The following is a 15,682-nucleotide window of genomic DNA, read 5'->3' on the forward strand; positions in this document are numbered from 1 at the left end:
AGCGCGAAGTAAACATAACTTAACTAAATATATTTCTTTGTGATGAAAATATAAGTACTCGCATTTACGACTAATTATTATTTTAGTGGTAAGTGACATACCATCGATAGTGAGATGTTCGTGCTGATTTCGTTAATCTCAAGCTATGCCTGAGATGCGGGTGTACGTATGTGTCATCATGAGGTGAGTGTGAACGTGTTATAACTTATAAGCGTCTGTATTTGTAGTTTTTTTTATAAGAAAAAAAGATTTCAATAGTAACCAGAGTCCACTTAGATGAACTTTCTGCTGCTGGGCTGCGCCGACGTGTTCATGACTTCAGGGGCTATCCCACCGAGGAACGGTGAGCACGCGAAAAGAGAGAAGGAATTATGTTGCTACTACCGCGATAACACCACACTTATCACGATAACGGATTGGTTATCAACAAATTTCACAGAAATTTCATCAAAATCTATCGAATTATGGCTTGACTTTTACGCTATTCGTCGTCGTCGATAACCGGCCAACCGGGCAATAACTGGGCCGGCTACCATTGACAACGCAAACCAAAGGAAACAAGCCGGCCTTATGCGATGGTAAGCCCACACGAGAGAACAGCCAGGTAGGGATTATAGCCCAACGCTCCCATCACGACCCACTACCTTTGGCCCATGGGAGATTGCGAATCGCGGACGAAAAAAGTGCACCGAAGTTCCCTCAATTTGTCATCGAGTTACAAAATCGTCCTCCAACCGTAAAATCGGATACAACGCATCCCTCAACTTATAAAACCAGTGCAAACTAGAACCCTCGATAGTTTTGACTCTAGTTTTGTCTGACGTGACAGCTGACTTAGTATAGTACCCATGTGGGCCCCATACGTCAGGGTGACCACGTCATCATCATCTCTTTCCTCTCTTCTCTCCCTTCCTTCTCTCTCTCTCTTTCCCAGTTTTCTCCTCATACGGGCCAGGCGGTGGGGTGATGTGGGAAAGGGCAGCTGGCGACGGGCGGTGCGGTGGCGCGACATCGGCAACACTAGAGAAGGGGCAACGCGGCGGCGACGGCGGGTCGGGAGCAGGCAGGCGCCGCGGCGGTGGGCATGGAGGTGGAGTGGTTGCGGGACGGGGTGGAAGAAGAGGAGGTCATCGAGGCTCTAGCACACGCGCAGGCGGCGCACACCGGGGATGGGAGTGCGATGGCGTTGCGGTAGAGCGAGCATGAGGCGTGCGCACGGAGCCAAACATCTACGCAGTCCATGTGGAACGAGTGCGCGCAGAGCGGTAGCGTGCGGAGCTCGTCGCCGTCGGCAAACTCGAGCAGGCACACGGTGCAGACGCGTGCGGCGGTGTCGTCTCCTCCGCCTCCCCCGCCGCCGTAGCCGTGCACCGCCATCACCGACGACAGCAACTTGATGGCGGCGCCGTTGAATCGATCTTGGTGCAGGCCTTTCATGGCTTCGGGTTCGACCGTCGAGGTCCTCCAGCTCCTCCATTGCTTGTCTGTTGCCTCTAAGAAGCTCACCAACGGCTACCACGGTGCCTGTTTCCACCTCTGTGCCCATCACTGCGGCGCCCGCCTGCGCCCAACCCGTCGCCGGCCGCCCTTTCCTGCCTCGCCCCTCCAGCTGACCCACACGAGGGGTGCGGGGAGGCCGGCGAGCTCGTGCCGCTCTGAGCCCGTGTGTCGCCACCTGGGGAAGCTAAGATCCCCGGGAGCCACCGTCGCCAGCCGCACCACCCTTTAGCCGCGCGCGCCACCGTGGGCGCCAACCCTAGTGCCATGCCTGTGTGAAAGCAGAGAGCGAGAGGGAGGAAGGAAGGAGAAACATAGAAAGTGAAGAGGGGAAAGAGAGTAGGTGCTGACATGGACACACCGACATGTGGGGTCCACGTGGGTTCCATGCTGGCTCAGCTACCATATCGGATAAAACCGGGATCAAACCCATAGAAGGATCTAAAGTTGACGGTTTTGTAAGTTAAGGGATGTCGTATATCTAGTTTTGTGGTTAGGACACAATTTTATAACTCGTTGACAAGTTGAGGGACCTTTGGTGCGTACTTTTTCCAATCGCGGACGGGAAGTGATGCGTGCGCAGCCAGTGTACGGCCGGCCAAGGTCGCGTGGGTGATGGAACCCAAGGTCAGCGGTTTCACGCGCATGAACGCTACCATCCGGCGAAGCGCACACGCACGGCGGGTTCCGCGGCCGCGGCCGCGCGCGCTAGCTCGCCGTGGCTTCGCGCGGCTGCTACGCGGGCGATTTCTACCCCCATTCACAACAGTCAACAACCGCATGGCGCGCGGTGAGTCCGAAACTGACTTGCACTGTTGCACAAGCGGCGCACGCGTCCAGGTTGGTCAACAACGCGTGCAAGGCATTGTTGATTTCAGGCTTTCAGCTACAGCATGTTGACACACATTGGCCTCGTGGGGATCAGGCCCGAACATTCTGGCCTCTGTTAGAGCAGATACAATAGCAGGCTATAAGCTAGCTACAAATATATTTTAAGAAGATAAATGAGGAGAGAGAAGTGTAGCGGGCTACAGATTTATAGCCAGCTGTAATACGGACTCCAATACATAATGTGTGTATGACAGGTGGGACCAGTTATTGATAGTGTAGTATGTAACTATTGTATGAATATGTATTAGATTGGCTATAGATGAATTGGAGCCAGTAGTTGGCTATACTATTGAACTTGCTCTTATCATCAAGGACGTGTGTTTTTTTTCCACGAATGTGCAGAAATTTTGCACGTCAATATATTAGAAAAGAGTAGCATACAACGGTAATACGCGGAGACGGTTGTTGGGGATAGGAGGTCATGTACAGTATGACACTAATAAGCAAGTACTCCCTCCGTTCCCTTTTGATCATCGTATTGCAAAAAAAATAATAATTCCATTTTGATTGTCGCATTACGGTGGGGAGGAGATGAAAATCCCGGGAAGGACGTTAATGACACTTCCTAACGAACACTACATGCATCTGATTGGTTAGGCTATACGGCATGTAGAACTGATTAGGAGCCGCTGCATGCATCGATTTAATACGCTCACAACTGATTGGCCAGCCACACGGCATGTAAAATTGATGGCGTTACATTCACGGATACGAAACGCTAATGTATGTTTTTGATGCTGATTAAGTGCTCCACATGATTGTCTTGGTATTGATGCACAAATCATATATGAAGATCGATTAGGAATGGAGCGAGTATGACACTAATAAGCAGACTGCGACAAGCGAAACTAAGCAAAGTTACGTGCCTGCCTCCTGACAAGATAGGCGTAAGCATAGTGAGAGAATTTTTCACCACGCATACAACTCAAGCGCAATTTCAATTCAACAAGCAAGCATATTTCATTTGCCAGGCCGACTGGCCGAGTATTTGGGCTGTACGGGCGGCGGCCGAGCAAGTCAGCCTAGGACGATATGCCAGGAGGCTAGGACGAAAGGAAATGGCTGAAAGATGCGGGGAGCCAAGGACATGAAAGGACTGAAAGATGGGGGCGTGTGATGTGACTCGTGTGCTCACGTTTTTCTTTCACAAGCTCAAAGAAAGCTGAACCAAATAGACCAAAAGACCAAAAGACGAACAAATCTGTGACTCTCGCACAGTATAGAGACAAGGAACTAAGTAATATCTTACTAGGTGACCTATCTGCTTACGTCTATTTTTCTCCCACATCTATACCCATGCAATTGAGATCCTCTGTGGTACTGCATGTGCAGTACTGCTTACTGACATCTGGGCCCGAGGGGCTGTGGGGCCCACATGTCAGTGAGCAGTACTGCATGTACTGCACATGCAGTACTGCAGAGGACCTGCATCCATACCAATGCTACTAAATTGGAGTAGCACTTTGCGGGAGCTTGCACCAGTGTTCACAATCTTTATTAATTCCAAACGATTTTTGTGAATTTTGAACATCTCGAGCATGCTTAGATATCGAATGGGGGTTTTGTTTTGACTTTTTAAAATTCATTTGGAAACTGTGAAAATCAACGTATCGATACAGCTCGAAATTCGCTAACCAATCAAGATTATAAATCATAGCTTCCATATTAACCAGAAAGATCATTGTTGATTGGATTGATCGAGCTTATATTCTACGAAGTATGTCATATTAAATAAAACATGTAATTGGAAATGTCATATACTCTTTCTTTTTTGGTTTTTTCCAACATTTGAAAATTATAAAATTTAAAATTAGTAATGAAGCAATACATGTTATGTAATCAGCAACCCGATAAACAAATATTCCTATGTCTCTGGTTAGATTCTTGCAAACAAAGTAGACAACAACATAGAAATAGAAAATAAAACAAAAGACTATGACAAAAAAGAGTCGCATAGATAGAACTGAAGCCTTCGCATCACTCTTGTGCGAGTGGCTCGGGAGCGAAACCCTAGCCGCCCGTGCCGCCACCTCCCACCCAACCTTGACACCTCGCCTCCGTCGGAGTTCGCCGTCGGAAAGTCGAGCGACCAGCTGGGAAGGCGGAGCAGCCAGCTGAGAAGGCGGCTGCAGAGACAAGAAGACCTGACGAGGCCCGTCCTCGGCGTGGGAGGATGAAGTGGTGCACGGCGGTAGCCGGACCCTGGCGGCCAGACACGGAAAGGGCAAGTCGGATCTGATGCCCCTCAAGGCAGATGCATGGACGACTGTGGAGGGCGGCCGCGGAAGCGAAGGTGGTGGTAATGGTGCCAGATCTGGTGCTCCCATATCCAATTTCGGCAGCGATGCAATGTCTCAGCGCGGTAACGCTGCATCGACGAAGGGCAATTGCCAATGTTTGGAGGAAGGTGGAGACGACAACGGGGATGGGGAGAAGCAGGCAGCGACTGCTGGGTGTGGGGCTCCCAAAGGAAGACTGGCTTAGTACGAGGCGCATGGCCGGCGGTGGGTGGCCAACGAGGCGCATGCAGAGCATGGCACAGAGGCTTGTGGTGGAGCTCCCGAGGGGAAGTTGTCGTGGCACGGAGGAGCACGACCGGCAGCGAGAGGCCAGCAAGGCACGAGGAGAGTGCGCTGCGGAGGCGGTGAGGCTGACGCGGAGGCTGGAGCGGTGTGGCGGCGAGCCTGTCGGGGTGGGAGCATGCCAGGCCTAGGGTGATGCGGCGGCGAGGCTACTGCGGTATGAGGACAGACGCAACAACGATGCGATCAGGCGACTCGTTGGAGAGACATGGGTAGCTTGGTCGAGGATGAAGTGGTCCTTGAAGGCTACGGCGAGCTCCTTTCCAAGCGTTAGTACCCTTGCAGTGGCGGCTTGCCGTCGCAAGATGGCCACGTTGGACGGGCTAGTACAGGGGAGAGGGGATCCATTCTTCTCTCTCACCATCTTCTTCTCCAACCCACCCATGTGGATGGATCTGGAGCGCACCGGAGGTCGAGATCCTACTTTGATAGCCGGCCGGCGACAAGGCGTCGGCGTGGTGGCTGTGCGTTGAAGAGGATTAGCTAGTGGTGATTGTCAAAACTAACAGGCACTCAATAACCTGGGAGAGTAGGGAAAATATGGGCGAAGATCTAGCCTTCAGGATGGCTATGGCGACGCCTGCGGGCGCCGCGTTCTCCTTGGGTCCTTGTTGCGTTTTTTTTCCTCTCCCAGTGGTTTTTTTAGGTGAAAACCATATCCTGATTCTCTAGGATGGGCAGCGGCGGCATTCTTGGCGCCGTTTCCTTCTTGGAGGCGTCGTTAGAAGATCCATTCCTTAGGGGTGTTGTGTGCGTGTTTTATTTTTTTAGCAGCAAGATCGATCAGACGTAGACGCGTGGTTTGGTTGTATTTTTCTTTTTCTTGACTATAGTCTTCTAGGACTATAGACTTGTATTTTATTTCTACTATATCAATACAAACGTTGCACTATCTTGTGCGGGTTGTTTTAACAAAAAAAAAAGACTATGACCAACCCTAACTCCATGAAAAATCATGGTAGACAAACCCTTAAATGACTTAATAGATCTAATTGCTAAAGACTTTATTCAACACAAACCTTAAGAGCTTATTAAAATTAGACGAGAGACGGATCCCCTCCCTCATCGCATCTGGTGAGGATGATGGAGGCAAAGAAGGAGGGTGATTGGAGTGATGGAGAGAACCCATGTAGATCTTAATGTGAGACGTTGAAGTATGGACTCAGGAAGCACTTTCTGCAACAACTCATCTTAATTTCTATGTAATTCCCTATAGTTTATAAACAAGTTCGGAATAAATAAGTAGAGTTTAATCTCATTTACCTTCGCAATTATTGTAAAAGTACGTTGTAATATCCAACAACTACGAAAATTAGGTAAATTACACACCTCACCTTCCATTCAATCCGTACATTTATACCCCCCCGCTCCCCAATTCATGTGGTTCTTTTTTTTTTTGAAACTCCAATTCATGTGGTTCTGGTTTGGCTATCCAACATCGCACTTCCCCGTGGCGAATGACGTGGTAACTTAATAAAATACTCATCTCTTTCTTCCTCTCTAGCTCCATACTCTACACATTCAAATTATGAATAAATGTGACAGTGTAGAGTATATATTTTTCAGGTTTTTTACACATTGAGGGGGAAAAGAGATAAATGTGAGCGTTAATATAGTATTAGTGCTGTTCATAAGTTGGATTTATCTTTTTTCTTTTGTTCATAGTGAGCGTTAGTGCGTTACACATTGATGAGCAGTGATGACTGTCGACTGATGAAGCACATGTTATGCATGAGCTAGCGTGAAACAAGACGACGCGCGTCGACGAGACCACCCGGCCCCGACCAAGGCTGAGAGAAACAAGTCACAGAAATTGTACGTACTTGTAATGGACTTATTAACCGCCAACACAACCTGCTGGCCCTATAAATTGACAAGTACTCGTGCTCTTCAGCTGCAAAGAGCCACAGCGAACAAAAGCCATATATTGTAACGAATTACTACCTAGCTAGTTAACCTGGTCTCTCCAGAGCAAGCTACCCGTTAGTCTTGATCAGCTAGCTCTAGCTAGTAGTTAGCCATGAAGGTAGAGCAGGACCTCCACATGAGCCGGGGCGACGGCGAGACCAGCTACGCCGCCAACTCAAGGCTTCAAGTATGCAGTCCCTTTCTACTGTGAAATCCGTGTGATCAAACAAATCACATGCATGCAATTACTTCCTCCGTTTCACAGTGTAAGACTTTATAGCATTGCTCACATTCATATAGATTTTAATGAATCTAGATATATATGTATGTCTAGATTTATTAACATTTATATGAATGTAAATAATACTAGAAAGTCTTACATTATGAAATAAAGGAAGTAACCAACACAACTAATGTTGCACACGTCTGGTATACCGAATGAAGCTAATGCATGCTTGATTTTGCTTGACATGTTGTTCAGGAGAAGGCCATCCTGAAGACGAGGCCGCTGCTTCACAAGGCCGTCGAGGAAGCTCACGCGTCGCTCTCCGGCCTCTCCCGCGCGCCTGCAGGCGGCAAGATGGTGGTGGCCGACCTCGGCTGCTCGTCGGGGCCCAACACTCTCCTCGTCGTCTCCGAGGTGCTCAGCGCGGTGGCCAACCGCTCATCATGCGACCACAAGTCCTCGCTGGTGGCGGACGTCCAGTTCTTCCTCAACGACCTCCCCGGCAACGACTTCAACCTCGTGTTCCAGTCCCTCGAGCTGTTCAAGAAGCTCGCCGAGATGGAGTTTGGGAAGGCTCTGCCTCCCTACTACATTGCCGGCTTGCCGGGCTCTTTCTACACCAGGCTCTTCCCCGACCGCTCCGTCCACCTCTTCCACTCCTCCTACTGCCTCATGTGGCGCTCCAAGGTAATTAAACACAGTGCAAAAATTAGGAAAAGAAAATGATGATCGAGCTAGCTATACGTAACTCATTTCCCGTAACGAGTTGAGAGAAACTCCTGCGTTCGATTCTTACTGACATGAGAACATACATCCAGGTGCCTGACAAGCTAGCGAGCGGTGAGGTGCTGAACGCGGGCAACATGTACATCTGGGAGACCACGCCGCCGTCGGTGGTCAAGCTGTACCAGAGGCAGTTCCAGGAGGACTTCTCGCAGTTCCTGGCGCTACGCCACGACGAGCTCGTCTCCGGCGGCCAGATGGTGCTGACGTTCCTGGGCAGGAAGAACAGGGACGTGCTCCGCGGCGAAGTGAGCTACATGTATGGGCTTCTTGCCCAAGCTCTCCAGTCCCTAGTCCAAGAGGTATATATACAAACACATTGAACCAGTCACTCTATGTAGTACTGAGACGAACACATTTGATTGATCTTGTTGCTAATATGCAGGGACGTGTGGAGGAGGAGAAGCTGGACAGCTTCAACCTGCCGTTCTACTCGCCATCGGTGGACGAAGTGAAGGCAGTGATCAGGCAGAGCGGGCTGTTCGACATAAGCCACATCCAGCTCTTCGAATCCAACTGGGATCCACAGGACGACAGTGACGACGACGACGTGGCGACGCTGGACAGCGTTCGGAGCGGCGTCAACGTCGCCAGGTGCATCAGGGCCGTGCTCGAGCCCCTCATCGCTCGTCATTTCGGGAGGTGCATAGTGGACGACCTGTTCGACATGTACGCGCGGAACGTAGCACAGCACCTCGAGCAGGTGAAGACCAAGTACCCTGTCATTGTGCTCTCCTTGAAGGCAAGACGCTGAACCTATCCGTTCGTCGGCTCGTGGTACACGATGTTGCATTTTATAAGTAGCGTGCCAGTGTGTGTTGTTGGGGACCGATTGATCACCCAGCTGCTCTGCAAATTGGGTCTGCCATAGCCTTTGTCTAGCTTTGAGTCGTTTGTCGTTGTAAGTTAAATGCGACGTGTGCGTGAGTCAGTAAAAGTAAAATGAACTAGCCCACGCGAATACGCGGGCATGTATCTTAAGTTGTGTTTATATGGGTAGAAAATTAATCTAATTATTTCTATCTTGATTGAAAAGTATGATTTCTCTAAAATTTTACTTATCAATCACTTGGATTTTTTTTCCAAGCTATATGTTAACTTTATACTTTGTACTCTCTCCGTCTTATATTATAAATCGTTTGTTTTTTTTTCTAGTCAAACTTCTTTAAGTTTGACCGCTGACATGTAGGGAGAGGAGAATGAAGAGTTCGCTGCTAACATGTAGGCTCCACTCGTCATGTTAGCAAAAACCGGCCACTATACCATCGAAGGACTAAAGTTGACACGGTATTATGAGTTGAGGGATGAGTTATACTTGGTATTTCGGTTTAGAGACAAATTATAACCTGGATGATAAATTGAGGGATCTAAAGTGAACTTATTCGAAAGTAAAAACCAGTGAAGAAATTTGAGGGCTGCCAGATCCTTAGATGGAAGCCTGCGCCGGTGAGCCCTGGAGCCGTGGGCTTGAATGTTGATGGTGCATTACTTTCCCAAAAATTGATGCTGTGTTTTAACGTTATTTATTAGATATATTAATGGTTTATTAGTGAGAGTTCGAAAACAAATGCATGGAGAAAACGTTAGAAACCATGTGTTAGTCAGTCACTCACCGTTGTTGCAGCAAACAAAAACTACCAGTGGTGGCTCGAGTCAACAACAACGCGGCGAGGACAAAACATTTATCGGCTCCTGAAACTTCGGCCATGGTGGTGCGCAGATCAGCAGGTATCCAGATGCAATGATCTAAATGATGCATCGCGCGTGCGCCCGCGCGCGGTTGATTCCGTCGCATTCGGTGGGGGCTCGTCTAGATCACGTTTCTGGAGAGCTCCAGGGTCTCTTTCGGTGGATTCGACTGTTGGTGAATTGTGTCGGCGACTCGGCGTCACGGCCGCACTGCTTTGGCTAATAAGCGCACTCCTCCAACTCAGGCCGAATTCAGTTCTAAACTTTTTTTTTTAACTTTCAACTTTAACTTTTCTATCACGTTAAAACTTTTCTATACATATAAATTTTTAACTTTTCCATCACATTGTTTTAATTCCAATCAAACTTTTAATTTTAACGTTAACTAAACACGCCCAACACGCCCTGATCTACGAAACCATCCATCCGTTCCAAATCGCACAAAAAAAGCAAAGTCATGTGGTGAAGCCGCTGTACCTGTACGCGAAGCAATGAAAGCACACGCCCCCGTCTTTTCCCAAAGACGCGAGCTCGCCGCTGCGCAGCATCCAGATTCCAGATAGTACTATTGGCAAAGCACAGGTTTGGGGCGCCATGGGCTCCTACCACTACACCTCCACCTCCCACTTCTTCTTCGCCGGCGGCGGCGAGGGGGAGTACTCCAGCTACAAGGGTACTGGTAGCACCGACACCCACAGGCCCACCACCGTGCGGATCCCGGTTACCACCCCGGGCCCGGAGCGGCCGCCGGACGACGCGGCGGCGGCCAGGATCCAGGCCGCGTTCCGGGGGCACCTGGTGAGGAGGCACGCCGCGGCCGTCCGCGGCGCCGACGACGAGGCGACGCGGCTGGAGCGGCTGCTCCGGAGGCAGGAGACAGTGGACGCCGTCCGCGGCGACGAGCGCGAGCGGGCGCGGTTCTCGGAGGCGCTCATGGCCGTGCTGCTCCGCCTCGACGCCGTCCCGGGGTACTACCCGGCCGTGCGGGAGGCGCGCCGCGCCGTGACCCGCCGCGTGGTGGGGCTGCAGGAGGTGTTCGACGCCGTGCTCGCCGCGCCCGACGCCGCCGACACGTGCGGGGTCCCCGCCAGCCTGGATCAGGTCCTCGAGGGGATCTGGGGAGAGTCGCCGGCTGCGCCGCCACCGCCGCCGCCGCCGCCGCCGCCAGCGGCGGTGGAGGTGGAGGAGGAGGTGGTGAGGAGTCCGTGCTGGAGGAGATTTTTCGGGGGAGTGTAGCAAGTGGTGTAAACTGTCAAAAGTGTATGCAACCGAATTTGTTGGGAAATATGCCGGAAATATGTTGGTGTGTACCTATAAAGTATTAAAGTGGTGTAGTATAATGCTATGAACAATCACGTAACATAGTAAATAACGGATTAACAACATGCTTGTTTTGAATCTTACATATCTGAACATTTGCAATCTACTTCTATCCAGAAGAACTGGCTAATTGGGTAGGTTTATTTGTCCAGTCTGTAGTTCTGACACATTTGCAATCTGAACTCTTCTCTTCAGCTCTGGAAGAAAAAGGGAATCAGCTAGGGCCGAGTTTAGTTTCAAACTTTTTATTCAAACTTTCAAATTTTCCATCACATCAAAACTTTCCCACACACAAATTTCCAACTTCGTGTCACATCGTTATAATTTTATCCAAATTTCCAACTTTGATGTGAACTAAACACACCCTTATCCTCCCTGCTGAGTGCTGGTTCTGTATTTCTGACAAAAATTGTTGGATATTATTCCACTCTCATCGTACATTTCGTTGATGTTCTGGCGAAGTTCAAAGTTCTCAAAAAAATTGTCCAGTCAGTAGTGTACCGTATTTGAATGGTAGTCAGGAGGTAGGGACGAGTCCATTTTCGAGGATGGGCCTTAATCTCGGCCCACACCTCACAACTACCGTCCGCGAGGAGCGAGCCCAAGTAAAGTCCCTGAACTCCTTTTCCAGTTCTCTCTCTAAGTCTAACCCAAGTACCCAACTCATCTTTATGTGCCTCAATGAAATGTACGATTAGAGTGGATTGATGTCCAACAGATTTTGTCAGAACTACAAACCAGCGAGAAATAAACCGAGCTGATTCCCTTTGTTCTATAGCTAGCTGGAAGAGACAACTACCCAATTGGCCAGTTCAACGGGTAATTTCTCCGTTCTTCAGTTAATCCATATATCCTGGAATTGTCTCACGTTCATCAACAACCACCCAGTACATTCCTTTTTCCCTGTCACTATACCCATCCAGGCAACCAGCTACCACCAAAGTAATCTTGGGTATGTTTTCTCTCGTTCCCTGAAGTTGTTTTGATCCGCATCATTTCCAGTGTTCCACCAGTCCACTTGTGTTGTGCCATCTCTGTTTCTACGGACTTTCTCCGTTTTACAATGTAAGTCATTCTAGCATTTTCCATATTCATATTGATGTAAATAAATTTAGATAGATATATATGTCTAGATTCATTAACATCAATATAAATATGAGAAATGGTAGAATGATTTACATTGTGCAACGGATGGAGTAGTTGTTAATGTACTTCCCAAAAGGAAAATTCATCATCATTGAGAAAGTATATTCGGAAAAAAATTCATCATCATTGAGAAAGCATATTCAGTGCAATTGCTTTCCTTTCTTTTTCTATCGAATCAAGAACTGTTGATCCAGCGTAGGTAAATGGAGTACCAATTATACATCATCTTGCACTGAGCATCAGTGCTGTACAGTACTATATAACAAGAGAGAAAATTGAAGAGTAGTACTAGTGTTTGTGGTCCGATGTGTTCTTACGTTTCAGATCGTGTGGTCCTTTGCCTTTTGAGACGATGACACTAGCGTAAAGATGTACCGGAAGCTAGAGGGAGAATCAAGCCTGTGGCGCAGCAATGGAGCCGCGAGGCATCGGTGACGCAACGGAGCGCGACTTATCGCCTTTTCGAAGAAAGCACAGGAGGAATGCGACGTTCAACTGCATATGTATGGATGGATAGATTGCAGCTTCTTTGATAAGCAAACGCTTGGAAGCTTGTCCTGGATTCACATACAAATGCAGGGGCCTGCTGCCGATGCTGCCGGGTGAGGACGTGAGGTAGAGCAGCTGCACACTGTAGGCAGATTCAGATTCAGATTCAGATGCGATAGCAGAAGCGCAGAACTGAACATACGCACAAGAGTGGTCCAGTCCATGCAGCTTCAGACCGTGCATCAGTGCATCATGATTGTGTTCGTTGTTGGGGAGATTATCTGCCCTGCTAATTGGCGATTAGTGGAGGCATTCGAGACAAGTTGGCCTATAAAATTTTCATCCATGTCAGTCAGTAACTCATCAGGGTAATCATCATGGAATGAAATCAGTAGAGTAGATAGATGAAGGGAATCAAACATCTCTGGTTAGGCTAGGCATCAGTTTAATGCCTAGGGTCAAACAAACCAAACAGCACGGCAGAGCAAGCTAAATAAAAGAAAATTTTTAAGGAGTGCTTAGAGAAGTAACCGGAGTTGACACGGTACAGTTGGCCCTCCAAGTCGTAGTAGTTTCGTATCATCAACTGATAAGCACAGGATTAGTCAGTCAGCGAAGCAACCTTGCATCTATGCATGGCTTAATTATGCTAGCTCCTCTGCCAACTGATCCAGGACTCCCTCTACTAGGACATCAATCATCACATAGATGTACTGTACGTAGTTAAATATAATTAGCAGGAGATTGATGATGCATGTGTAACGTGTTGATTGGATAAGGGAGGTCATCAGCCAATATAATGCATGAAATCGATGATCAACATGGCCCGGCCGGTCAGAATGATGAGCTCATGCGCATACAAGTAAATACGTTATCCTGCTAAATTTGTTGCTGGTATCCGGCTATCCGCATCTTTGAGAAATTGTCTACGTTCGAGATTGATAAACAATTAAGATTAAGGGCCTGTTTAGATCTCTTGGCAAAATTTTACGCTCTGCCACATCGAATGTTGGGACGCATGAATAGAGTATTAAATATAAACGAAAAAATAATAATTACACAGATTGTGCATAAATTGCGAGACGGATCTTTTAAGCCTAACCGCGCCATGATTTGACAATGTAGCGCTACAGTAACCATTTCCTAATGACGGATTAATTAGGCTTAATAAATTCATCTCGTGGTTTTACAGGCGAATTCTGTAATTTATTTTGTTATTAGACTACGTTTAATACTTCAAATGTGTATATCCGATGTGACACGCTAAAACTTTACACCCCTCCATCTAAACACAACCTAAGTAACGATACGGAAATAGACTATGATTAATTGAGTTTTAATTATTATGAATTTGAATATAAATTTATTTGCTATTTTAGAACAACTTCTATATAGAGGTCCTTATTGATTGACTATATTTTTCTAACAAACTAAAACTGTTTATTAAGGAATAAAATTAATTTATGGTTAAAATTTATATATGTGTTCTTAGTGACTTAAAAGTCAATATAAAAAAAGAACTACGTTAAATGTATTTAAAATCAACTTCAATTTTTTTTTAAAAAAATTAAATTTAAATTTAAATTTTGGCTCTGAGCAACTAATGGGACTTAGAAAGTTTGTAGTTTGAAAAACATGCTAACAAAAAATCAATGTAGAATTACAACTTAATTAGGCGTGTGTTTTGTTACTTGTATATGGGTAGTAACATACACGTCCCTCGTGTAATTGATAAAGTATTACATACGCAGTATTTTACATTGTACTGTATATATAATCGCATTTTAGGGGAGACAATGGAACACACAATGACACAACGTGACAACCAGAGGGAGCAAGGAAAGCAGGATAGCTTTACAAGGAAAGGAAAAGGAAAGCGGCCGCGGACGCCAGCCGCCATTCCAATCCACCCTATAGAAGTGCCTCCAACTGCAGTGCCAGGTGGGCCCCGAGAACCGGGCCCACATGTCATCGAGGTTCTGAGGATAAAAGGCAGGTAGCAAAACGATGGAGCCAATCATCATAGCTGTCGCTTTCTTTCTACCACTACTGCAAAATCCTAAAAAATCGTCCCATATCGGGGAAAGCCTAGCGGGTGCAGCCTTCGCCCGTTTGTCCTTTTATAGATATCGGGTGAAAAACTGAAAACCCAACTCATTTAGCACTCCAGTTATTTTTATCCTTATCCACTAGATTGATCCCATCAACTGTCATCGTTTTCTCGGCCGTAGACCATGTTGAGCTCTCTGCCCGTCCTTTTTCTACGGTGCTAATTAAGTTTAGACTACAAAACATGATTCTAACAATTTAATATTATTTAGGAGTAATATGAAGTACTCTATCAATTTCATAATGTAAGTCATTCTATCATTTCCCACATTCACATTGATTGTTAATAAATCTAGACATATAGGATCCCACATTCATATTAATATGAACGTAGAAAATATTAGAATGACTTACATTGTGAAACGGAGGAAGTAGTTTTGAAGTACTAAAGAAATTTATTTGCTTTTCTTAACAACTTAGGAGTATAAAACAATTTGTCCATTCGTACTTTTTCTAAAACACTATAATTCATATTGAGTTTTAGAATATGATTTTAAAATTAATTTTAGGGGAGGGTTTTACTTAGCAACTTTCATCTTATTCATGATAAGAAAAAAAAAACTCAAGATTCCAGGCTTCTATTGGATATGTTGCATCACATTGGTTGCAAACGAAAAATTGTTTGCGTTACTAATGAAGCCTACTTAAACACGGAAAATAAAACACGTGATTATAGTAAGATTAATTAAGTAACGCAAACAATTAATATGATTTTTAAATTGAAAAATAGATTAATATAATTTTTAAAGCAACTTTCAGATATAAAACTTTTAAAAAAGTACACCGTTTAATAGGTTAAACAACTGAAAGGGTTGAGAAAGAGAAGAAAAGAACACAGCCTAAATATAGCAGGTTAAGGCTACCGGAAGATTTCAATCTAAAAAAACATTATCAATGCAGTTTAGTTTTCTCATGTTCATCAATTTAAATACCTAACAATACATAATTTGCAGTATTATATTGACAAATGGGCCCACTTGTGCAACATATATGCTTTTTTCCCCCGAAACCGCGGTTTTCGCTTGGTTAAGGTCTAACGGGT

The 15,682-nt window shown here is 46.5% G+C and overlaps 2 protein-coding genes across 2 annotated transcripts; both read left to right on the forward strand.

The window, feature by feature from the left end:
* The first annotated feature begins 6,852 nt into the window (after positions 1-6,852).
* LOC4330542 (anthranilate O-methyltransferase 1) lies at positions 6,853-8,939 on the forward strand. Its single transcript, XM_015769493.3, has 4 exons — positions 6,853-7,065; positions 7,360-7,791; positions 7,923-8,189; positions 8,273-8,939. Exons 1-4 carry the CDS (start codon positions 6,991-6,993, stop codon positions 8,639-8,641), a joined length of 1,143 nt encoding a protein of 380 aa, XP_015624979.1. The 5' UTR covers positions 6,853-6,990; the 3' UTR covers positions 8,642-8,939.
* A 1,162-nt stretch (positions 8,940-10,101) lies between these two features.
* LOC4330543 (BAG family molecular chaperone regulator 5, mitochondrial) lies at positions 10,102-10,979 on the forward strand. The gene has a single exon (XM_015769499.3). The coding sequence runs from the start codon at positions 10,171-10,173 to the stop codon at positions 10,810-10,812; it is 642 nt and encodes a 213-aa protein (XP_015624985.1). The 5' UTR covers positions 10,102-10,170; the 3' UTR covers positions 10,813-10,979.
* The last annotated feature ends 4,703 nt before the right edge of the window (positions 10,980-15,682 follow it).

This window comes from Oryza sativa, chromosome 2 (assembly GCF_034140825.1).
Source record: "Oryza sativa Japonica Group chromosome 2, ASM3414082v1".
NCBI lineage: Eukaryota > Viridiplantae > Streptophyta > Magnoliopsida > Poales > Poaceae > Oryza > Oryza sativa.

Coding starts and splice junctions, on each gene's coding strand:
- LOC4330542 (XM_015769493.3), top strand. CDS start 6,991: ATGAAGGTAGAGCAGGACCTCCACATGAGCCGGGGCGACGGCGAGACC. Junction 7,792..7,922: donor GCCTCATGTGGCGCTCCAAG/GTAATTAAACAC, acceptor ACATACATCCAG/GTGCCTGACAAGCTAGCGAG. Junction 8,190..8,272: donor TCCAGTCCCTAGTCCAAGAG/GTATATATACAA, acceptor GCTAATATGCAG/GGACGTGTGGAGGAGGAGAA.
- LOC4330543 (XM_015769499.3), top strand. CDS start 10,171: ATGGGCTCCTACCACTACACCTCCACCTCCCACTTCTTCTTCGCCGGC.